This window comes from Moschus berezovskii, chromosome 5 (assembly GCF_049115385.1).
Source record: "Moschus berezovskii isolate FMDL1 chromosome 5, NW_MosBer_1.0, whole genome shotgun sequence".
In the NCBI taxonomy this organism is placed as follows: Eukaryota; Metazoa; Chordata; class Mammalia; order Artiodactyla; family Moschidae; genus Moschus; species Moschus berezovskii.
Window position 1 is genome coordinate 100,504,342 of NC_142464.1, and position 25,888 is coordinate 100,530,229.

The window sequence follows — 25,888 nt, forward strand, 5'->3', positions numbered from 1 at the left end:
CCGTGGTCATGTATGGATGTGAGAGTTGGACTGTGAAGAAAGCTGATCACCGTAGAATTGATGCTTTTGAACTGTGGTGTTGGAGAAGACTCTTGAGAGTCCCTTGGACTGCAAGGAGATCCAACCAGTCCATTCTAGAGGAGATCAATCCTGGGTGTTCATTGGAAGGACTGGTGGTAAAACTGAAACTCCAATAGTTTGGCCACCTCATGAGACGAGTTGACTCACTGGAAAAGACTCTGATGCTGGGAGCGATTGGGGGCAGAAAGAGAAGGGGACGACAGAGAATGAGATGGCTGGATGGCATCACCGACTCTATGGACATGAGTTTGAGTGAACTCCGGGAGTTGGTGATGGACAGGGAGGCCTGGCGTGCTGTGATTCATAGGGTCACAAAGAGTCGGACATGACTGAGCGACTGAACTGAACTGAAGACAAGAGATGGTTGAACGGCATCACCAAATCAACGGACATGAGTTTTGGCCAACTCTGGGAGATAGTAAAGAACAGGGAAGCCTACTGTGCTGCAGTCCATGGGATCTCAAAGAGTCAGACACAGCTTAGCAAGTGAACAACAGAGATAAGGCATAGTTAAAATTGAGAAGGAAGTACTGTTATTTAAATAACTACTGCTTTTGAATTGGACTTGATCTGGGTATTGTCCTGGTACTTTTTGGAAAAATTGTTTTTTTAAAGTTAAGATCATTGAGGGGACATATGTATACCTATGGTTGATACATGTTGATGTTTGGCAGAAACCAACACAATTTTATACAGCAATTATCCTTCAATTAAAAATAAATTAATTTTTAAAAAAGTTAAGATCATTGAGGTGTTTAAGAAAGATAAGGTCAGAGACTGAGAATAAATAAACCAGAATAAAAACAGTGACTAACTGCTTGTTGGGATCTGAAAGTGAAAGTTGCTCAGTCATGTCCGACTCTTTGAGACCCCATGGACTATACAGTCCATGGAACTCTCCAGGCCAGAATACTGGAGTGGGTACCCATTCCCTTCTCCAGGGGATCTTCCCAACCCAGGGATCAAACCCAGGACCCCTCATTGCAGGTGGATTCTTTACCAGCTGAGCCACAAGGGAAGCCCAAGAGTACTGGAGTGGGTAGCCTATCCCTTCCTCCAGCAGATCTTCCCAACCCAGGAATTGAACCAGGGTCTCCTGCATTGCAGGCAGATTCTTTACCAACTGAGCTATCAGGGATCTGATAGCTGTTATTTTGATCTGATAGCTGTTGGGATCTGGATCACTGTTATTTTCTCCTTGACGAGATTATGTATTTTGCAAATTTTTATAATGAATAAAAAAAAAACTTAACATTGAAAAAAAAAAATTGGGGGGTGGTGTGCCACACCGCATGTGGGATTTTACTTCCCCAAGCAGGGATTGAGTCCACGGCAGTGAAAGTGTGGAGTCCCAACCACTGGACAGCTAGGGAATTCCCAACACAGAAAAATTTTAAAAAGGAGAGAGGAAAAAGATCTATGGATAAAGAGAGTATAAGTCCACTAATGAAACAATAACTAGATTGCATAAGAAGCAGCTAATGACATCACCTGAAACCCCTCTAGAGGTGAGGATCTGAATAAACAGAGGCATTGGCTTCAAAACACGATGGAAACCACACCCTGTGACACAGCACACCACAGGATGCCAAGATTTTAGTAGTCCAGGCCTCCAATTTAACCGAAGCAGAGTTGTAAGGGAACTTAATGATATGACTCTAGTATTCAGTGGAAAATATCTCAAGACTCTCTGCAGGGAAAAACAAGTGGTGCTGAAATAAAATGCATGCAGAAAACCCAAGCTTGTCAGCGCAAACACAGTCATCTGGAGGGCTGGAAATCAATTCCTATCTGTGAGTCGGCCATGTCATAGAACTGGGGGCTGCTTGTGGTTTGGCACCAGCTGGAACATGTAATCATCAGATTTTTATCCAAACAGCACATTAGTGAAATATTCTTGGCCTTTACTATCAGTACTGATTTACCGATTTGAGGTCAGATTGGTGAGATGGAAAAATTTAAAGAGAAACCACAAAACCCCTTTCCTTCCAAGCTTGGGATCCAGCTCAGACTCACTTGTTGAAACACCCCCTTCCCTTCCCCCCCACCCCTGCCACACACACATTAATCTCTCCCCACCCCAACCATGCTGCTAAGTCGCTTCAGTCATGTCCGACTCTGTGCAACCCCATCAGCCTAACTGATCATTTTAGGCAGTTTTGTTTTTTTTTTAAGAGCTTTGTAGTGTTTTATCTTCTAAACGGGAGTCTTAGTTATCTGAGGGAGCAAGGGATAGAGTCAGGCCCAGAGAGAGAGAGGACAGCAGCTGACAGAGGCTGACCTGATAGAACCCAGAGGCCATGGAAGGACAAGGAAGGGTCTGTGCCTCTTCCTGCCAGAGCCAGGCTCTATACGGTAACTCTATGCAGTAGACATATACCAGAGTTTCTCTGGCATAAAGTGCACACACAGCCCCTAGAAACAGCTCAGTTAACACTGAACGAAACCTACCTAAAACTGGTATGTTAACTACGAGAAGTGTAACACGGAAATAATAATTGTCTCCTAGAGGATTTTGAATTGGAGGGCTGGACTACTAAAAACTTGGCATCCTGTGGTGTGTCTCCCATAGATACCTTTCAAGTTATCTGCTTCCATTCAAATAAAAACCTCTTTTTCTTACCCAGAAATTTCCAGAAAAATGCAGGGCAGTAATTTCTCCTCCTTTGTGAACTCCTTGAGAATCCCCCTTAACTGGATGGGTCATCCATTTTTTTGAATCTCATACCACATTATATGGGAATTTCTTAGGGAAAAAAGTGCTCAGGATGGAAAACATCTTCTAAAGAACTGAGGTTAATCAGAAGTAACATGACACAGGTGATATTAGCCAAAAACGAGAAGTGTAGCTACTCAATATTGGAACATATTAGGTTACCTGTTGGTGCTGACCTACAGAAAAAGAGTAGGGTTTTGCTTTTTCTTTAATCCTTCCCATTCCTCCAGGACAATGCAGGTTTTGGAGAAATATTGGTTCAGTCAACAAAACATAGTAGAAGAAAACTATATGTTCCATCAGCTTTGCTTATAAGATGCTGAGAGAGAAGACCATGATGTGGGGCAACCAGAGAAGAGCAGAAGAGAGGCATGAACGGTCACAGCCAAAGCCACAGTCAAGGTCCCGTGACAGCAGCTCGACACCTACAAGTCCAAGGAGCCCTTAAAGGGTACCCAGAGGAAGCAGTTGTCCCGTAACTTCAACCACATTCAGATAAGAAAGAAAAAAAGCGAAGTCGCTCAGTCGTGTCTGACTCTTTGTGACCCCATGGATTGTAGCCTATCAGGCTTCTCCGTCCATAGGGAAGATATGAGAAGCCACCACATTCAGATAGGAGAAAGCAATTCAGATACAGATACATTAGAATCAGAAACACACAGCTCTAACACCTATTAGTTTCTGTATCTTATTGGTAATCCAGCACCCTAATTTGTGCTTTCCTGGTGGCTCAGACGGTAAAGCATCTACCTGCAATGTGGGAGACCCGGGTTCGATCTCTAGGTCGGGAAGATCCCCTGGAGAAGGAAATGGCAACCACTGCAGTACTGCTGCCTGAAAAATTCCATGGACAGAGGAGGCTTGTAGGCTACAGTCCATGGAGTTGCAAAAAGTTGGACACAACTGAGCAACTCCACTTTCACTTTTTTCAGCACACTAAAGAGCTAAGGGGGCTTCCCAGGTGCCACTAGTGGTAAAGAACCTGCCTGCCAAGGCAGGAGATGTAAGAGACACGGGTTCAATTCCTGGGTCGGGAAGACCCTCTGGAGGAGGGTATGGCAACTCACTCCAATATTCTTGCCTGGAGAATCCCATTGACGGAGGAGCCTGGTGGTCTATAGTTCACAGACTCGCAAAGAGTCAGACATGACTGAAGTGACTTAGCACACACACACACAAAGAGCTAAACGCAGCCAGTTCCTTTTGTGGGTGGGAAAAAAAAAATCTGTGTCCTTCCATGATCTCTTTTCAGAACAATTATTTAAAGCAATGCTATAACCATGGTTTTCTTGCAAAGTATAGAACTATGCATGCAATGCATCCAAACACTGTATGTGTGTGTGCGCCAGGCATTGCAGGTTGGGGATCCCTAGCAACACAGATATGGTTTCTGTGTTCCAGGAGTTTACCTTCTATTTGGGTGATGGTGATATACACATGCAAGATAATTAACAATGTAAGTAGCAGGTAATAAATGGCCAATGAGCACACCAAACAGTGGTCTCTGTAGTGTTCAGACAATGAATTCTACAAACTGAAATGGAGAAGGGTAGGGCTTAATGTGAGTCAGGAAGAAGGAATAAAAATTTGGCAAGCAGAGAAGTTCATAGGGGTGGATGCCTTCTGGACAGCTAGGGTTGATTCCACTATCCTGTCTGGCTGACAAGAGTGAGCCCTTCCTCTGTGCTTGATCTATGTCCATCTCTCCTCGAGCCCTCCATTTAATCAGAAAGAGTGGATATGGAGGATGAGACAGTAAAAGATCCAGAGGAGTGATGGTATTAGGTCTGACTGGGCGTGGGCTTTACAGAGAGCAGGGAGAGTCATTTAGAGAGGTACGTTGGGGTCACAGAAGTCTAGATTTTATCTGATATATAAGGAAGGAGTATGGAAGGTTTCTGAGCTGCAGAATACTATCAAGAGCTAAGGGTTGTGTTCTCACTTTATCTCATCCAATTCTCTTAATGGTAATGCTGGAGAAGACTCTTGAGAGTCCCTTGGACAGCAAGGAGATCAAACCAGTCAGTCCTGAAGGAAATCAACCCTGAATATTCATTAGAAGGACTGATATTGAAGCTGAAGCTCCAATCCTTTGACCACCTGATGTGAAGAACTGACTCATTGGAAAAGACCCTGATGCTGGGAAAGATTGAAGGCAGGAGGAGAAGGGGGAGACAGAGGATGAGATGGTTGGATGGCATTATCAACTCAATGGGTTGAGTTTAAGCAAACTCAGGGAGATAGTGAGGGACAGGGAAGCCTGGTGTGTTGTAGTCCATGGGGTCACAAATAGTAGTTGGACACGACTTAGTGACTGAACAACAACAATCCTCTTAGTAGTCTTCAAAAGGAAAATCATCTTCCCTGTTTCACATCTCAGGAGACCAAAGCTCAAAGAGGTTAGGTGAATGCCTGACATCTACTATACTGGTAGAGGGTGCAGCCTGCCTCCCAGGCCAGGACTCAGTGCAAACCTGTGCTCCTGGCAACGCTGAATTTTACCAGAGCCTTGTACTCCTGGAAAATAGCAATTGTTCTAGAATCTTCGCTCTGTGTTCTGGGAAATAGCTGGCTTCAAAGAAACACCCTTCCCCGTACAACTTAGAATCACAGATGTCCCTCTTGTTTACCTAAGACAAGGCCAGACGCTGACCCTCCAGATTCCCATTTTTTGCCTCAAAATCAATTAGCTGGACAGTCTGACCTCACTGATCAGTGGTAGCCAAATGCCTGCACGGTGACTACAGTTAATAACACTGTGCTGTACACTTGGGGCTTCCCTGGTGGCTCAGTGGTAAAGAATCTGCCTGCAAATGCCGGAGACCTGGGTTTGATCCCTGAGTCATGAAGATCCCCTGGAGAAGGGAATGGCAACCCACTGCAGTGTTCTTGCCTGGAAAATCCTATGGACAGAGGAGCCTGATGGGTTACAATCCATGGGGTCTCAAAGAGTCAGACACAACTGAGCACGCACATGCACAGGCCTCAATAAAGCTGGGTAAAAAAATGCTTGTAAATCAAACTTCAGGTTTCTCTCCTTTTCAGCCGCATGAACACCTTATAAAAGGAAAAGCCTTCTGGTTAACCCTCGGGGCCCTGAAGATCATACAGTCAGATGTACTCCCAAATGCAAGATCCCCTCCCCCTACCACCAGGTCCTTTCTCCTTTACAATAATCCTTCTAAACAGCCTCTCCTTATCAAAGTCAGTTCAGTTCAGTCGCCCAGTCGTGTCCAACTCTCTGCGACCCCATGAATCACAGCACGCCAGGCCTCCCTGTCCATCACTAACTCCCGGAGTTCACTCGAACTTATGTCCATCGAGTTGGTGATGCCATCCAGCCATCTCATTCACTGTCGTCCCCGTCTCCTCCCGCCCCCAATCCCTCCCCGCATCAGTCTTTTCCAGTGAGTCAACTCGTCACATGAGGTGGCCAAAGTACTGGAGTTTCAGCTTTAGCATCAGTCCTTCCAATGAACACCCAGGACTGATCTCCTCTAGAATGGACTGGTTGGATCTCCTTGCAGTACAAGGGACTCTCAAGAGTCTTCTCCAACACCACAGTTCAAAAGCATCAATTCTTTGGCAATCAGCTTTCTTCACAGTCCAACTCTCACATCCATACATGACCATGGGAAAAACCGCAGCCTTGACTAGATGGACCTTGGTTGGCAAAGTAATGTCTCTGCTTTTTAATATGCTATCTAGGTTGGTCATGACTTTCCTTCCAAGGAGTAAGCGTCTTTTAATTTCATGGCTGCAATCAGCATCCGCAGTGATTTTGGAGCCCAAAATATGAAGTCTGACACTGTTTCCACTGTTTCCCCATCTATTTCCCATGAAGTGATGGGACCGGATGCCATGATCTTAATTTTCTGAATGTTGAGCTTCAAGCCAACCTTTTCACTCTCCTCTTTCACTTTCATCAAGAGGCTTTTTAGATCCTCTTCACTTTCTGCCATAAGGGTGGTGTCATCTGCATATCTGAGGTTATTGATATTTCTCCCGGCAATCTTGATTCCACCTTGTGCTTCTTCCAGCCCAGCGTTCCTCATGATGTACTCTGCATATAAGTTAAATAGGCAGGGTGACAATATACAACCTTGACGTACTCCTTTTTCTATTTGGAACCAGTCTGTTGTTCCATGTCTAGTTCTAACTGTTGCTTCCTGACCTGCATACAGGTTTCTCAAGAGGCAGGTCAGGTGATCTGGTATTCCCATCTCTTTCAGAATTTTCCACAGTTTATTGTGATCCACACAGTCAAAGGCTTTGGCATAGTCAATGAAGCAGAAATAGAGGTTTTTCTGGAACTCTCTTGCTTTCTCTATGATATAGCGGATGTTGGCAACTTGATCTCTGGTTCTTCTGCCTTTTCTAAAACCTGCTTGAACATCTGGAAGTTCACGGTTCACATATTGCTGAAGCCTGGCTTGGAGAATTTTGAGCATGACTTTACTAGTGTGTGAGATGAGTACAATTGTGCGGTAGTTTGAGCATTCTTTGGCATCACCTTTCTTTGGGATTGGAATGAAGACTGACCTTTTCCAGTCCTGTGGCCACTGCTGAGTTTTCCAAATTTGCTGGCATATTGAGTGCAGCACTTTCACAGCATCATCTTTCAGGATTTGAAAGAGCTCAATTGGAATTCCATCACCTCCACTAGCTTTGTTCGTAGTGATGCTCTCTAAGGCCCACTTGACTTCACATTCCAAGATGTCTGGTTCCAGGTGAGTAATCACACCATTGTGATTATCTGGGTCGTGAAGATCTTTTTTGTACCGTTCTTCTGTGTATTCTTGCCACCTCTTCTTAATATCTTCTGCTTCTGTTAGGTCCATACTATTTCTGTCCTTTATCGAGCCCATCTTTGCATGAAATGTTCCCTTGGAATCTCTAATTTTCTTGAAGAGATCTCTTGTTTTTCCCATTCTGTTGTTTTCCTCTATTTCTTTGCATTGATCACTGAGGAAGGCTTTCTTATCTCTCCTTGCTATTCTTTGGAACTCTGCATTCAGATGCTTATATCTTTCTTTTTCTCCTTTGCTTTTCACTTCTCTTCTTTTCACAGCTATTTGTAAGGCCTCCTCAGACAGCCATTTTGCTTTTTCGCATTTCTTTTCCATGGGGATGGTCTTGGTCCCTGTCTCCTGTACAATGTCACGAACCTCCAACCAGAGTTCATCAGGCACTCTATCTATCAGATCTAGTCCCTTAAATCTATATCTCACTTCCACTATATAATCATAAGGGATTTGATTTAGGTCATATCTTTCTTCAATTTAAGTCTGAATTTGGCAATAAGGAGTCCATGATCTGAGCCACAGTCAGCTCCTGGTCTTGTTTTTGCTAACTGTATAGAGTATAAAGTCAGATTTGTTTTTTATCTGACACTCCTAACTATTGTGCCAGGCTGCCTATTTTGCATTGACACAGGAGAGAGGTATTTTGGAAGCTTACACTGGCACTTCATGGCAAACAGATGGGGAAACAATGGAAACAGTGACAGACTTTATTTTTGGGGGCTCCAAAATCATTGCAGATGGTGACTGCAGGCATGAAATTAAGACACTTGCTCCTTGGAAGAAAAGCTATAAGCAACCTAGACAGCATATTAAAAAGCAGAGACACTGCTTTGCCAACAAAGGCCCATCTAGTCAAAGCTATGGTTTTTCCAGTAGTCATGTATATATGTGAGAGTTGGACCATAAAGAAAGCTGAGCACTAAAGAATTGATGCTTTTGAACTGTGGTGTTGGTGAAGACTCTTGAGAGTCCCTTGGACTGCAAGGAGATCCAACCAGTCAATCCTAAAGGAAATCAGTCCTCAATACTCATTGGAAGGACTGATGCTGAAGCTGAAGCTCCAATACTTTGGCCACCTAATGCAAAGAACTGACACACTTGAAAAGACCCTGATGCTGGGAAAGATTGAAGGCAGGAGGAGAAGGGGGTGACAGAGGATGAGATGGTTGGATGGCATCACCAACTTGATGGACATGAGTTTGAGCAAGCAACTCTGGGAGTTGGCGATGGACAGGGAAGCCTGGCGTGCTGCAGTCCATGGGGTCACAAAGAGTCCGACACGACCGAGCATGAACTAACTGAACTAACACTGGCACACGTGGGAAGGAGGGCTTGGCTAAGATTGTTATAAGGATTAAATGAGACTTAAGCAGAGTGCTTATCTCAAGTCACACTCAAAATACTCAATAAATGGTAACTGTGATGTTGACTATCACCATCTTCAGATTGGGGTTCCAGGATTTTGTCTGAAGAAAGAAAGGCATCGAGTCGCTTCCATGAGTCTCCTCAAATATAGACAACCCAACAAATGTTAAACAAAACAGAAAAGAAAGGAAAAAAAGTTTTTAGTCACTATCTTCATAAAATATCCCACATAAGATTCAGTTAAGGTTGAAATAACAAGGAATTAGCATAAAATTGGAAATAACTAAAATGTTGAACAGGACAAGAATGACTTAGTAAATTATAATAATTCACAGACTAGAGTAGAAAGCAATCATTAGGATTATAAAAACTACTACATAGAAATAAGAAACATACTCATGATGTAGATTAACTGGTAAAAGCAGACAAAGCAAAATATGTATAAATGTGGACAAAACCAGCAGATAAAATGCAAACATGAAACATTAGGGGGGTGATGTATAGATAATGTTACAATTTCAACCTTTTAGCTATCTTCAGAATCATCAGGCCTTCACTAGATGTCTAACAGCTTTCATCTCTATAGAACACGGTTAGGTGGGGTCTTCATTCTGTGATGTTTCTGATGCACTGTTTGGATTTTGTTTTTTACAACAAAAATAAACTATTTCCATAAGCAGAAAAAATAACTGTTCCCTTATACATATTTTTTAAAGTGAAAAATCCAAGGAACTCTTTTCTATAAAATATATTAATTAGATCCCCCAAGGGAAGGCAGAAGTGGATACAGAGGACTAATTTCACCTAGCTTTGCCTCTGTCCTTGCAAAACAAAGGCGAGGCTGATGCCTCATCAGCTGTGGTCAGCTCTCCCTCACCAGGGCCAAGGGCCTCCATTCCCCACACTGGGCTTCGCAGTGTTGCTTCTCCGACTATTGGCAGGATAGTTGGTGTAACACTGTATTCCTGGCCAGCTTATTCTGACAAGATGTGGATGCTCACTCACTTAAGAGTGAGAAAGGGCTTGCTGCCGCAACATGGACAGACCTAGATATCATCACACTAAGCAAAGTAAGTCAGAGAAAGATAAACATTATACGATTTCACTTATACATGGAATATAAAAAGTAATACAAATGAACTTATTTACAAAACAGAAGCAGACTCATAGAAATAGAAATTTGTGGTTAGCAAAGAGCGGGGCGGGAATGGAGAGGGATAAACTGGAAGTATGTGATTAACAGATATACGCTTGTCTATATAAAATACATAAACAAGGAGGACTAACTGTATAGCACAGGAACTATACTCAATATTTTGTAATAAGCTATAATGGAAAAGAACTGAAAAAAGAATACACCTGAAACTAACACAATCTATAAATCAACTATACTTCAATAGAAAAAAAAGAAAGGATTTGCAGCCTCATTTATTAAAGTAAAGAAAATCATCTCAGAATTATCTAACCCCAAAGAGCCAGTCAGTGTGAGTGAACAGATGGTAAACTGCCTGAGTTTATCTTGCCTGGTTTGTATCCAGTTTAGGTAAAAAAAAAAAAAGAAAACAGTCTGAAGACAAGAGGAAGAGTTCCCAGAAAGAAGGAAGGCAAAGTCATTCCCAGAAGGCAGGGTAAAACTGACAGTCTGACTTGAACTTACTTCTCCAAGTTTCAAGTTGATGACGAAGTTTCAGGATGGAAATAAACATCTGGTCGACTGGAGTCCTTCGCTAAGCAAACCAAATAAAAACCTAACAACAGCAACAGAAACACCAATGCCTGACAGCTTGTCAGAGCCACACTGACAGCAGGTGCTATTACAATCGGGACTTCTCCTCACTGTAGGCCTCCACCCCCACCCCCAGTCTCTCCCCAGTCACTCTGAGCTGAGTCAACATCCTTACAAGCCTCACACCATCTTTGACCTCGAATCCACTCAAATTTTGCTCTCAAGAGTATTGGTTTTTCCTGTACTTTTATTTTTGGCCATGCCCTCAGCAGTCAAAGTGGAGAGTCCTAACCACTAGACCTCCAGGGAATTCCCTCCTGCACCTTTAATGCGTTCCCCTGGCGCCCGACCTCCCCACTCACAATGGCCCTCAAGGAACCTAGTGTACACTGTAAGTCCCAGAGTAGATGGTGTGGGGGGTGTGTGTGTGTGTACACACTAAGTAGAGAAGAGGAATGAGAGAACAGAAGGGAGTTTATAAATACAGCTGCCAACATTTCTAAAACAGTTGCTTCTTTATTTTTATCTCCTTCCCTGATGTTCAATTCAGAGAAGGACAATTACCATTACTACCAGGCTGCTACTGACTCAAAGTCTCCAGGAGTCAGGTGCTCTGCTGGGCATTATGAGCACTTTAAGCCTTCCATTGGCCCCACAAGGTAAGAATTCCCATTTTGCGGGTAAGGAAATGGCACCAGCTTTCCCAGACTCAAAGAGCCAGTTGATCAAGTCAAATCCCACCAAGTCTAGGTCTGTGGGTTTGCAAAGTCCATGCCTGACCACTCTAGGAGCTGCTACCCCATCACACTTCCAGAGTACAGCTGCCAGATTTAGTGAATAAAAACACAGGACGCCCAAGGATATCCCAAATATTGCATGCGTGCATGCTAAGCTTCAGTTGTGTCCAACTCTGTGCAACACTACGGACTGTAACCTGCCAGGCTCCTCTGTCCATGGGATTTCCCAGGCAGGAATACTGGAGTGGGTTGCCATGCCCTCCTTCAGGGCATCGTCCTGACCCATGAATAGAATCCGCATCTCTTATGGTTCCTTCATTAGCAGGAGGGTTCTTTACCACTAGTGCCACCTGAAAGCCCAAAATATTGCACAGGCTATGTCAAAAATGCTTTTAATTCTTAGGATGCAATGCTGAAGGATTCAGGGGCAAAGTGCTGTAATATCTGCAACTTGCATTCAAAAAATTCAAGAAAGTATATAAGAGAAAGATGAAGTCAGTACAGCAGGATGTTAACAACTGATAAACTGAAGAGAATCAAAATATTGCATAGACATACTCACTAAAATATTACTTGAAGTTTATCTGAAATTCAAATTTAACTAGGCATCCTGAATTTTATCTGGCAACCTACCCCAGAAAGACCGTGAAACTGTGGAGAAACCATCACTTGGGCTCCAAGACCTCCCTGGGCCACTAGATAACCCTGCAACCAGCAGAGTCTTCCATTGATGCTAAATTAAAAATCAGCATAAGGTCCCAAATCAGTTTTATCATGTGACTTTGGATAGTGCAGAACATGACAAATTTTTCCAGGCGTAATGCAGTAATACTACCATCAGAAGAAATATTGGAGGGACTTCCCTGGTGGTCCAGTGGTTAAGAATCCACTTGCCAATGCGGGGGACATGGGTTTGATCCCTGGTCTGGGAATTAAGATCCCACATGCCTCAGAGCAACTAAGCCCACGCACCACAGCTACTGAGCCCACATGCCCTGCAGCCCATGCTCTGCAACAATAGAAGCCACTGCACCGAGAGAATGCCAGCATGCAGCAACAAAAACCCAAAGCAGCCAAAAATAAAACACATAAATAAATATTTTAAAAAAGAGAAATATTGTAAAGATGATTGAGTTATGCGGTCAATCTGCCATGTCAAAGCCAGGTTAATCATCTGGACTGAAAAACCTACCTCTCAGTTAATTAGCCAATATGTATATACTGAGAGCTTTCTCTGTGCCCAACAAGCATAGGCCCTGTTTCAAGAAGACATTCAGCTAAGGACGTAACATTGACATGCATGTAACAGTGAACGTTCATGTGCAAGGCCCAAAGAAGGGCTATGCCTGAAATTCCTGGGATAATATCAATTGTATGGATCCATGGGTTTCCCTGATGGTTCACACAGTCAAGAATCTGCCTGCAATGTGGGAGATCTGGATTTGATCCCTGGGTTGGGAAGATCTCCTGGAGGAGGGCATGGCAACCCACTCCAGTGGGTTGGAAAATTCCATGGACAGAGAAGCCTGGCAGGCTACAGTCCATGGGGTCACAAAGAGTTGGACATGACTGAGGGACCTACACTTTCATCCTAAAATTCCAATCTGGATACCTCACAGGCTGCTCAACATCAACATGACCAAAAAGGGGCTCATGATTTCTCCCCTAATCACTCAGTCCTACTGATGACAGGAGTCCTACCTCCTCCTCTTCATTTCTTTTCCTGTGCCTATCTCATCACTGGGCTTCCCTGGCGGCTCAGACAGTAAAGAATCTGCCTGTAATGCAGGAGACCTGGGTTCTATCCCTGGGTCGGGCAGTTTCCCTGGAGAAGGAAATGGCAACCCACTCCAGTATTCTGGCCTGGAGAATTTCATGGACACGGGAGCCTGGTGGGCTACAGCCCACTGGGTTGCAAAGAGCTGGACAAGATGGAGCGACTAACACTTTCACTTTCATCTCATTACTGGCAAGGACTGCGGCGTTACGGTTCAGTGTTAGGTAGTCTCCCAGCTGGTGTCCTTTTCTCCAGCTTTGCCCCTTTCAAAGGTATTATCTACATCAGCTTCCAGAGAGTTCCATCAAAAGTGCCTATCAGGGCAGATACTCTCCCCACTGCTAACAGGATAAACTCTGAGGTCCTGACACAGCCCAAGACGTCAGTCCATGGGACCTGACTCAGCCCATCACCGGCCATCCCAACAGTCCCTTTAAGAACCAGCAACATGGAATGTTCCACCTTCTTCCCAGGTATGGCTGAATTAGCTGCTTCTGCTGAGAGGTGTTAGTTGCTCAGTCATATCTGACTCTTTGCAACCCCATGGACTGTAGTCCACCAGGCTCCTCTGTCCATGGGATTCTCCAGGCCAGAATACTGGAGTGGGTTGCCATTTCCTTCTCCACGGGATCTTCCCAACCCAGGGATTGAACCTGGATTCCCTGCATTGCAGGCAGATTGTTTACTGTCTGAGTCACCAGGGAAGCCTATGACTTGGTACAGCCACAAGACACAACACATCCACACCAGCCTGGTGGAGATCTTTCGGAAAAGCAGCACAAGGATGGCTGAGGAACCAGCTGTCCTGATAAAAGCCACATGCAGATGATAAGAATAAGCCCTCAGGGAACTGCATTGGGCTCTAATGCAAGTAAGTTAATATTTTCAGAAATTTTCAGGGCTTAAGAGCACTGCTGCTTGTACTTTTAGTTCAACAAAGTGCTACTTAATAATTAAACACAAACTCAACATCCACATTGCCATCTACAGGGTCTAAATTTACCCAGAGATAATGCAGACCAACTCTGAGAAAACCTGATCTAATAGCGTGTGGAGGATTCTCATTGGATTCCACATTAATAAAACTTACCAGATATCAAAACACCAGTTGGTTTGCATTATTTTAAAAATTTCTCCCAGAAATTAAGCAAACCTAGTGCAGATTCTTGGAGTATTGTAAGTTGTTTGTACTATTTACCTTTCTAAATACTCTATTGAGGTAAAAGAAATATGCTGCCATTAATATTTTACCCTTATTCTCTGACCTTATTTTAACTTAGGGACAAAAGCATTGGTTTTCTTCTTTTTTTAATGTCACTGTTATTGAACTCATTTTGCTTTAATTGCAACTCCAATAATTTCAGCTAATGAGATCTGACAGTTGAGGCTCCAATGTTAGTTTATGTGTCAGCTGCTGCTCTGTCTATAAGTCACATATAGGACAAGAGGGTAGAACAGTTATCCTGAAAAAGCTCCTGCTACAAAACACCCAGTAGAATACTTTCTCAATACTTCCAGGTAATTTCAAATGTGAACCCAAGGTCGAGAACTGCCAGCCTAAAGGGAGAAAAATCAGCCACCAGATAGAAACTTAATCAAAAGGACCAGGTAAAGAGTGGGGAGATAGATGTGGATTCTGGCAGGGGATGGGGGTAGGGAGATACAGGAACAGTTGAATGAGTGGATGAAAAACAGGATTTTAAGATGTGAATAAATAAGAAGGGTGGCCATGGCAATAATGCCAGGTTCTCTGTATAATGTGTGGAGCCAGTCTTATTATTTTACAACCTGTTTGCTTGTGACTATATCTCTCAAAGATGAAATAAGGGATGTTTCCCTCACCTGTTTATATCTACAGCTCCTAATTCCTTCCATTACTGTGGATTATCACAAGAATCATATTAGAAGCAATATCCTTAAAATGGGACTTGCAAGAGTAATGATGACATTCCTATAACAAGAAAGCAAGGCATTCTGTCTTGCTTTCTTTAGAAAGAATGTAAAATTCTGTAGCTAAAGGAACCACGTGGGGAAGGTCAAGAAATGAAGCAGGTACAGGTCTGAGCATGTTTTTATGCCAAACCCTAGCATTAATATTCACTTCTACACAGAAATACGCCCTCTCCCATTTTTGTTAAACGCATGTTAAACTCTTCAATACTAAAAGAATCAACCCCGAATATTCATTGGAAGGACTGATGCTAAAGCTGAAGCTCCAATACTGTGGCCACCTGCTGCAAAGAGCCGACTCATTAGAAAAGACCCTGATGCTGGGAAAGATTGAAGGCAGGAGGAGAATGGGGTGACAGAGAATGAGCTGGCTGGATAGCATCACTGACTAAATGGACATAAGTTTGCGCAAACTCCAGGAAATGGTGAAGGACAGGAAAGTCTGGTGTGCTGCAGTCCGTGGGGTCACAAAGAGTCAGACACAACCAAGTAGCTGAACAACGAATGACCTCTTCAGGCTATCTTTTCATTTTCCTTCTTGTGGTAAAGAACATCAGATACAAACAGATATTTCTCCACTCTGTGAAAGACAGCAGAGCAAACCCCATGACAAAGCGTACCTTCCCTGGACCCTGGGGTCGGGGACAACAGGAGTGTGACGGTGGCGGGGGCAGGGATGGAGGTCCTGTCTGAAGGGCAGCCTCCATTCTGCCCCCGCTGCTGTCACACAGACTGACGGGGCCAGAACTGCAAAGGAGCCACATTCGGGAAATCCAAAAAAGAGGGGATAGATGTGAACGCACAGTGGATTCACTTTGCTGTACAGTAGAAACTAACTCAACATTGTAAAGCAACTATGTTTGCTGTTGTTTAGTCACTAAGTCGTGTCCGACTGTCTGTGATCCCATGGACTATAGCCCTCCAGGCTCCTCTGTCCATGGGATTCCCCAGGCAAGAATACTGGAGTGGTTGCCATTTCCTTCTCCAGGGGATCTTCCTGACTCAGGGATCAAACTCATATCTCCTGCGTTGCAGGCAGATTCTTTATCGTTGAGCCACTGGGGAATCCCACAAAAGCAACTACAGTCCAATAAAAATTAATCAAAACGAACAACCAAAAAACCCAAACAGTCACATGCTCCCAGAGAAGCTGGAAAGCTGGATTATTCAGTGAAATTTCCAGATTTTAAAGGTATAAACTATTAGTGAGGCAAACGTGACCACTGGAAAAAAATGTGTAGCAGAATAACAATATATAACCAAAATCATCCTGAAGATGTTAAGTTCTCATCTCTCCATTCATCCACGTGATGTTTAATAACTATCTATTTTGTATGACATTCATTTAACAGGTTGAGAAGATGATACAAAGCTACATATGGCCAGACACCTACTTTCAAAGAGAGCTTTGGGGTTAGCTTTAAATACTGAATTATGTCCTGTGGATAGAGAATCTGTAGCAGGGCTGAGGATGGTGTGGGGTTGCACAGAGTTGGACACGACTGAAGCAACTTAGCAGCAGCAGCAGCAGGGCTGAGGCTAGAGGGGAATTATTGAAGAATTCAATTATAGAGCTACTAATGTTCTGGTCTGGTTTGATTAACACAGAGGAAAAGACAGGAGAGTCCCTGAACCTGATTCACTGATGGCCCAAACCCACTGTTCTTCCGCTGGACTCATGAGGACACCAAACAGACATATAAATATATAACAAAGTAAACAAGACCCTGGTGGCTTGAAAACATTAATAACATAGTTCCCAAAGCGGCCTTACAGAAATAAAGCAGTTATATTATGTTTTAAAAATTCTAAAAGTCAACAAAATTAATTAAATGAAAACCAGATCAGTAGTTCTCCAAGGGTGGTCTGAGGACCCCTGAGGGGCCCCAAGACCCTCTCAGGGGATTCCTTATGGTCAAAACTATTTCTGTAATAACATTAACTATCTGCCCTTTTCACTCTCATTTTTTCATGAGCGTATAGTGGAACTTTCTAGAGGTTACACAGGCTGTAATGATGTCATTGCTCTGATAGCTAATGAAATATGTGCTCATGTATACTTGTATTTTGGCTTCCCAGGTGGTGCTAGTGGTAAAGAACCTGCCTGTCAATGCAGGAGACGAAAGAGATGGGGGTTCGAGCCCTGGGTCAGGAAGATCCCATGGAGGAGGGCATGGCATCCCACTCCAGTGTTCTTGCCTGGAGAATCCCATGGACAGAGGAGCCTGGTGGGCTACAGTCCATTGGGTCACAGAGTTGGATACAACCAAAGCAAATTAGCATGCACATACTTGTGTTTTTAAAATGTATCAGTTTTCATTTCTAATATTATAAATATTGATAGATATAACCAATAGAAAGATAAGTTCTTTGGTGTCTTCAATAATCCTTAAGAGAATAAAGGCAACTAAGTCCCAGAATTCTGAATTAGATTATAAATTCCATAAGGATATGGACTCTGTCTCATTTACTATCGTACCCATAGGTCTCAGCACACTGCCTCATAAATGATTCATACTCAGTAAATATTTCCTAAATAAATGGATGACTGCCAAAGAATATACCTAAAAGTGCTTTTGGATATAGAGAGCAAACACTGAAAGTGGCCTTTATTTTTCTCAGTTGCTTTTGACTAGCTACCAGCTTTGACAAAAAATGGTTGCTTCATGTAATATATCATGGATATAGACTATGTATCTTGATGATATAGACCAGAAATGCCTAGTCACTTGACCAATATCATGTGTTTTCATTAATGATTTTATAATCCCACCTGCTGATTCTTCCCTGGGAAACAAGCAAGAGTCTGGCAGAACAGATGGCCCCTTCACTGTGGCTTGACAGTGAAACAAGAAAGCAAAAAACAGTTCTCATAAGCAAAGACCTTCCCCTCCCTCCCAAAAGATATTTTCTTTGATGTAAACCTGCAGAATAGTAGTAATTACTAAGAATAATAGCCCCAACTAGAATTATCAACTCTTGTATGCTGGTTATACCAGTTGGAATTAAAAATAAATAACAGGGTGGGAACAGAAGCACCCCATTTCTGTTAAAGTATATGTGCTACTATAATGCACAAAGAAAACATGTGGATTAATCAACAATATATTTAACAGTGGTTTCTTTCTCTTTTTTTTCTTTGTTGTCTCTGACTTTTTACAATGGCATATATTTCTCTTTACCAGAAAAGCAGGCAAAAATAAAGAATAAAATACAGGGACGTCCCTAGTGGTCCAGTGGTAAAGAACCTGCCTTGCAAGGCAGGAGACAACTAAACCCATGTGCCACAACTGTCAAGCCCGCGTGCCCTAGAGCCCATGCTCCGCAATAAAAGACACTGCAATGAGAAGCCCTCACCTCAATGAAGAGTAGCCTCCCACACAACTAGAGAAAACCCACACACAGCAATGAAGACCCAGTGCAGCCAAAAATAAATAAATACTTTTTTTTTTAAACAATAAAACACAAAGAAAAAAAGAACTGCCATCTCAAGGAGTGAAGACCTCGGTTAACAGAATCAGTCTTGGTTTTGACCTGGGTGCTAGTCCCAAGGACTCTGATTCAGCACGGCTGGTGGGGGTCTGGGTTTTTTCCATAAGTGATTCTGATGTGGTTCCCTAGAGTCCAGGAAAAACACTGAGAACTACTGACTTACCCCCTTGTCTTAATCTTTAGTGCTGCATACACCCACAGTCACCATGAATTAGTAAGATGCTGAAAGAAACATCATAAGATTTTGATATCACCAGATCACATTTCCAAAAGCCAGGGAGAAGTTGGATGATTTTGTGGAGGAGTTCGAGTCCGGCAAGGATATGGCCTCTGCTTATAGAGTTATGGTTTCTGCTGGTGCTGAGCCAATCACATGACTCTGTCACGAATTTGGAAGGAAGAAACTGAGAGATGAAGCGTGTTGGTGGGAGGCTCACCAGCTGGAGCATCACAGAAGGTCAGGGCTAGGGAAGCTCCAGATGAGGAACTAGCCTGGGCCTGAGGACACAGAGGAAGCTGGTGGGGAAGGCATAGGAAGAGATGAGAGACACACTGGGCCTGGATCCTGCTGACTGTCCAGTTTCTACTGGATTCGCAGGAGGGCTTACTATGCTGTGGTTCTCACCCTTTGATTTCTACCAGCTTCCTCTTCCAATCTTAGAGAGAAAAAAAAAAAATCCTCTTTCTTGAGCTAGCGTGAGGGTGGCTCCTTTCCTCTGAGAGCACTGCTCCTCTTTAATGCCAAGAAGTGGGACAATGTGATGTGTGAGGGTAGAATTTACAGTCACCAGGAATCTTTTGAAAGGGAAGAAGGTGCTAGTAATTGCTCCAGGATAACAGGTGTAAATAAGCCAGAACTGTCACAGGCAATGGGATGTATGATCACCTTAAGGATGGGAAAAGTGAACTAGAAGAGCCAGTCTGTGCCCCTAACTTCATCATGTGGTCTTTGATAAGTCACTTCTCTACGCTTCCAGGGTCATATAGGTGTAAAGGTAATTCAATATCCTAATACGTGCATGCGTGGTAAGTCGCTTCAGTCATGTCCAATTCTTTGTGACTCTAGGCTGTAGCCTGCCAGGCTCCTCTGTCCATGGGATTCTCCTGGCAAGAATACTGGAATGGGCTGCCATGCTGTCCTCCAGGGGATCATCCTGACCCAGGGATCGAAACTGTATCTCTTAGATTACTTCATTGCAGGCAGATTCTTTACCACTAGCACCTTCTGGAAGCTCCTAATTTGATAACCACCACTATCCATATTCGAATTTACAGTCTCAGTTTCCTTTTCCACTAGAAAATAACAGATTAAGCAATGCCTACTCTAAAGGACAGGGAGGCCTGGCGTGCTGTGATTCATGGGGTCGCGGAGAGTCGGACACGACTGAGCGACTGAACTGAACTGAACTCTAAAGGAGATCAGTCCTGGGTGTTCACTGGACGGACTGATGCTAAAGCTGAAGCTCCAACACTTTGGCCACCTCATGCGAAGAGCTGACTCACTGGAAAAGACTCTGATGTTGGAAGGGATTAGGGGCAGGAGAAGGGGACGACAGAAAATGAGATGGCTGGATGGCATCACCGACTCGATGGAGGTGAGTTTGAGTGAACTCCGGGAGTTGGTGTTGGACAGGGAGGCCTGGCGTGCTGTGATTCATGGGATCGCAAAGAGTCGGACACGACTGAGAGACTGAACTGAACTGAGGCAAGAAGGAGCCCTTAAAGATTATATATAGTTGATTATCTTTATATAAGAAAAAATGAAGATGTTTTACTCATTTGACTCTTGAAAAATATCACATTGCTTCACCAATCAGTGTTATTTGCTTAAACTGTCAGGGATTATATTTTATCTCTTTGCGCTCCAAGGGTGCTCTCACTCCCCGCATAGGCACTGGTATTTGCCCAGGGCCTCAGGTTTCCAGTGAAGGGTAGGTGACTCTGTCATGTTCGTCTCATCCCTGAGCCCTAATGCTGTCGTCCTTCCTTGGTCTATGAATAGGAAAAAAAAGTGTCAACAGTCTCTTGCCCTCTCACTGCTTCCCCTGCCAGCCCCTCTCTTATTAGCCAACTTTGCCTTTGGCCAGCTTGTGCCCTCATTTCTGGGAGATATTCAAACTGTCAGCGAGCCGAAAGGCAAATTTAATATCCTGCGCTGCAGAGCTGCTCTCAAGCACAGGTCACGTACCTGTGTCATAGAATCTCAGAATTTTGGAGCTAGAAGGAACTTTATCTACTCTTTGGTTCCTGTCTGTGAAAAGAACAGCTGGAAATAATAACAAATGTTTATTGTCAGCTGTGCAAATATGTTGCCTATACAAATAACGATAATAATTTCAGGCATCAGGAAGGGACTGTACTATACGCTTTACATCAATCCTTTTATTTCATTCTTGCATCAACTCAAAGGTAGGTATGACCCCCCATTTTCAAGATGAGGAACCTGAGGTTTTGAGGGGTTCAATAATTTGCTACTTGGCATGTCCAATTTAATCCAAGTATTTGTTTGTGACTGAAAAAGGAGTTTTCACTAAGCTCTGCTGATTCTTAGGAAAATGTTCTTTCAACTAAAACAATTAGAAGTGAGACAGCAGGCAGTTAGCTTACCCACAACGTACCAGGCACTGCCCTAGTTGCCAGGACAATTAGCGGGGTTACCAGATGAAATGTAACATAAAACCCTGCCCTTCCAGGTTCTAGACAGAAAAAGAGATTGCTGGGTCCCTACAAAGCTCTGTCTTCAGGGAGGTCAAAATGCTCAACAAAGAGGGCCTGGCCCATGCTCGGAGTATCCTCCAGGATGTGGGTGTGAGCAGCCAAGAAGGGAGAAATTTCTCTGCCTCTTCTGCCATTGAGAAAAGTAAAGAAAAATAACTGAGCTTGCCCGAGGCTCAGTGGTAAACAATCCACCTGCCAATGCAGTACATGCAAGTTTGATTCCTGGGTTGAGAAGATCCCCTGGAGAAGGAAATGGCAACCCACTCCAGTATTGTTACCTGGAAAATCCTATGGACAGAGGAGCCTGGTTGGTTAAGTCCATGGGGTCACAAAACAGTCAGACACGACTGGGTGACTAAAGAACAACATCGAAGAGAAACAGTTACGGGCTTTCTCAATGTAAGGCATACTATAACAAGCCAAGAATCGAGCCAGACTGTCTTGGCTCCTTCCACTCTACTCAACAGCCGAGATCAAAATCACCCTTCAGTCATCTCTGGCTGCTGTGGGCCTCAAAGACAATTATCAAATGAGACAGAGTCTTCTAATAGGAATTATGTTACTAAGCTTCTCACAATTAGCCCAACCTACTCATTTGATTTTCATCCTTTTTCTCTCTCCTCTTTTTGATGTAGACAAAGCAGGACATGGACAATCTTCAAAGGAAAAAAATTAAGAACTAGGAATATCAGATTGTATTCGTTCCGTTCCGTCACTCAGTCGTGTCCGACTCTATGCGACCCCGTGGACTGTAGCCTACCAGGCTACTCCGTCCATGGGATTCTCCAGGCAAGAATACTGGAGTGAGTTACTGTTTCCTTCTCCAATCAGATCGTATTACAAGTATATTAAAGTCAAGTTATGAATGAATTTTCCATAACAACATTAATGGGAATAATGATGGAAGCTGTAATTGGGCACCTGTTCCAAGCCTCACCCCGTGCTTAGTGCTTTACGCAGGTTATCTCACTCAGTTTCATAGCAGCACACACACAGGCAGATCCTAGGTCTGTGTGAAGCTCATACAAGGTATGGAGGCTGTCCCTAAGAAAAGAAAACGTTGGATACAGAATTAGGTATGGGGCCTTGGAAGGGCCCGTGCAACTGAGGGACCCAAAGTGTAAGATTTGTGAGTTTCATGGTAAATGCACCCCCAAGATGGCTAACATCCTCATTTCTCTCAGGAATGAGACTGAGTTTCAGAGGTTATGTAACTTGCCCAAAGGGAAAGAGCCTAGAAATGTCAGGGCTAGGATTTGAACATAGGGTGTATAACCTCCAATCTCATGTATTTTTTATTTGCTTCTAACAAAGATAAAACTGCTATCATTTACAAATAACTATGGTGGTGGTGGTAGTTTAGTCGCTAAGCTGCGTCTGACTCTTACAACCCCATGAACTGGAGCCCTCCAGGCTCCTGTGTCCATGGGATTCCTAGGCAGGAATACTGGAGTGGGTTGCCATTCCTTTCTCCAGGGGATCTTGCCTACCCAGGGATTGAACCCATGTCTCTTACACTGCAGGTGGATTCTTTACTGCTAAGTCACCAGGGAAGCTCTACCAATAACTATACATACTACTGTATCCCATGAAAAGTACACCCATTTCCTCTAGTAATTCTTATAATTCTATTTACATGAATAGTTGTTATCCTCATTTACATATGGAAAAGCCCAGACTTAAGAAAGGTTAAGTACTAGCCTAAAGTTACCCAGCTAGTGCACGTTGGAGCTGGATTCATGCCAGCGAACTGACCTGCAAAGTCCTTTCTCTTTCCACCATCTCATGCCGACCCCCTCCAGGCGACCCAGGAAAGCGGAGTGGTAATGATGGTAATGCGTGACCTCTGGTTGCCTTACCATATTTCCACACCTGTCCACACCGAGCCCTGTCATTTAGTTTCACACACCACATGGTGCAGTGTTCCTTAACAGGGTGAGGCAGTTCTGAAAGTTCACTTCCCCTGTCCTTTCATTTACAGTCAGATCAGAGTCCATTCTTCATGGAGAAAACCACCTTTAAAAACCAATCGCCAATATCAGTGCAAACCTAAGCCCCAGCCCAGCTGCCTTACAACTGCCTTCCACCCCCACCACCTCCCTACCCACTGCCCATGAATGTAGAGCCACAGAGCATCCAAAGGCTGACAATACCTGAGACACAGACCTCTCCTGAAACAGCCTTTCAAAGCCACACAAGAAAATCCAATTGACTATCATTGGATTGCTTAACTCTAGACACCCAAGCAAGAGGTTACATCCTTAAACTACCTTGCCATGGATTTGCAGGTGGACAAAGGTGGAGAGATTCAATTCAGTTTTTTCTTTGAACATGCTTTGAACAATGGCCTTTGAGAAGCTCAGACAGTGGGTCCTGTCACCCGTTGGCAATGTGAATTTTTAAAAAATTAAACTATGCTTTGCCGTGGCATTTTTTTTTAAAGCGGCTTCAGATTTCAAGTAATTGATGGCTTTTAGAACCCTCTATTTTAAAAATGAAACAATTTTGCTAATTGGGAGCACAGTGACCAATTTTGGAGGAGGCCCCAGCTTTTATTATCTGGCCAGCAGTAAGTGTAAAGGAGTGGGAGAAATCAGGCAGTGATCAGGTGCTAACGAAAAAGGCTTCTCCAGTAACTTTTTTTAAAGGAAAAAGTGACCCCAGTAACTCTCTCTGGTTCCTCTTTCCACACAGATTGGTGGATGTGGGTGAAAGGGCAGGAGAAATGACTACTGGTGAAATCATAGGATGGAGAGGTCTGAAGTGACCAGCTCTCCAGCCCACTCATCTGAGAGGAAGAGATGGGCTCAGATTAAGAATTTAAATGCAGCTTTACCTAAACTTAGGGTTGTTTGAGAAGAGCAAGAAATCCATGGTGAGACAAAGCAACACAGACTGCTGGCACAAGACACCAAGCTGCTAAGTCAGCTAGTCAGCACAGGCTCTGATGAACTGAAATGTCACCCAGCCCAGAGGCCTGGCCTGGCTACCAAGTGCGGGGCTCAGCCCAGGAAGGCAGGAACACAACAGACTAGGCACCAGCCTCTCATCCCCACCTCACACCACTTCAGAGGCCAGGGCAAGCAGCCAACACACCCGCGGGGTGGTGGTGTCTTTCATTTCGTTTGTTTCTTCATAAAGTGGGAGGGAAATGAGTTTGGGCCCAACAGAGATTGGGGCGCGGGGAGGGCCCAGAAAACAAATGACAGAATGTAAGTGAAAGCCTTCTTTCAAAGACTAGACCCACAGTCTTGTTTATTACTCTAAAAGGAACAGAATTATTCCTCTCCAGCCTTGTTTAACTCTTACCCACCCAGTCCAAGAAGACAAGGAACAAAGGAGGGCCCTAGCCCCTGGACTAGGGTTATAAGGGGTGCAGATCCACCCTGCACAAGGTTCAGCAGTGGGAGGGTGGGCTGGAAGTGCCCCCTCAAGCCCGCTCGACGCGCGCGCGCGCACACACACGCACACACACACACACACAGCCCGCCACGCCTCACCTTCTCGATCTTCTGGTCCACGGCCTTCTGGAAGACTCGGGCCACCAGCAGCGTGATGCTGGTCACCAGCAACAGCAGGGACAGCGTCCCCACCGCGTAGAAGCAGCACCTGCCCATTCCGCGCACCGCTCCGGGGCCGGGCGGCCGGCGACCGGATGAGAAGGAAGGAGGGAGAGACGGAGGGGCGCCGCCGGGGCGGCCGGAAGACCTGGGACCCTCGGGCGCCCGCGGCCCGGCCGAGGGGCCCGGCTCCCGGCTCCGCGACTGGGCGAGCGCGGCCCGGCTCGCACCCGGCCGGCCGGAGGGGAGTGGGAGTCCCGCCTTGGTTTCGCTTTCTCCGGCCCGGGCCGCCGCGGCGCGCGCCTGGCGCAGCTCGCGAGGCGGAGGGAGCGCGCGGCGCGGAGACGCTCGCCGGCCCGGCACGCCGCAACCCCGGGAGGCGACGGGCGGCAGCTGCGCGGGGACGCGGGCGGGGCGGAGGCTGAGCCCGCAGTCATGTGCCCCGCGGCGGCCGCCGCGATTCGGCCCGAGCGCCCCGCCGCCGGTCCCGGGGGCCGCCCAGCACCGGCGGCTCCCTGACCCTCGCCCAGCGACGCCCCCGCCCTCTCGTCGCAGGCCCCGCGGTTACCGCGGGAAAATCGCCTGCTCTCCCCGTCTCTCCCCAGATGGGAGCTGCCGGCCACCAAGCGCCGAGCGTGGGGGATTCAGGATGGATACACTCTGCCCCTGCTACCTACACGAGCTCACAAGTTAGCGGGACACTGTTACAGCAATTAAAACACAATGCAACTAGTGCTTTTACAAGGTGGATGAGGAGATCTGTGCCAGCAAGCACCTCTACCCAGGTGATCTAGCACCCCACGACTGAACTGGTCGTGGGGGATTGCTAAGGGTTTGTCATGTAAAGGGTGTGTACCAAGGAGGGGAGAAGCTTTTGGAGAAGAAAAAGCTGTGTTAAGATATTGGGGGTGGAAAGAAAGAATTGTCTTGATCACCCATGCTAGAGGTCTCTCCATTATTT

The 25,888-nt window shown here is 44.8% G+C and overlaps 1 protein-coding gene across 1 annotated transcript in view; it reads right to left on the minus strand.

Moving 5' to 3' along the window:
- The window catches only part of SCARB2 (scavenger receptor class B member 2), an 81,240-nt gene extending 55,954 nt beyond the window's left edge, over positions 1 to 25,286 (minus strand). The window contains exon 1 of the mRNA XM_055434034.2: positions 24,868 to 25,286. Coding sequence (XP_055290009.1) covers positions 24,868 to 24,984 — 117 coding nt within the window. The 5' untranslated portion in view covers positions 24,985 to 25,286. The remainder of the gene's footprint in view (positions 1 to 24,867) is intronic.
- Positions 25,287 to 25,888: the final 602 nt, after the last annotated feature.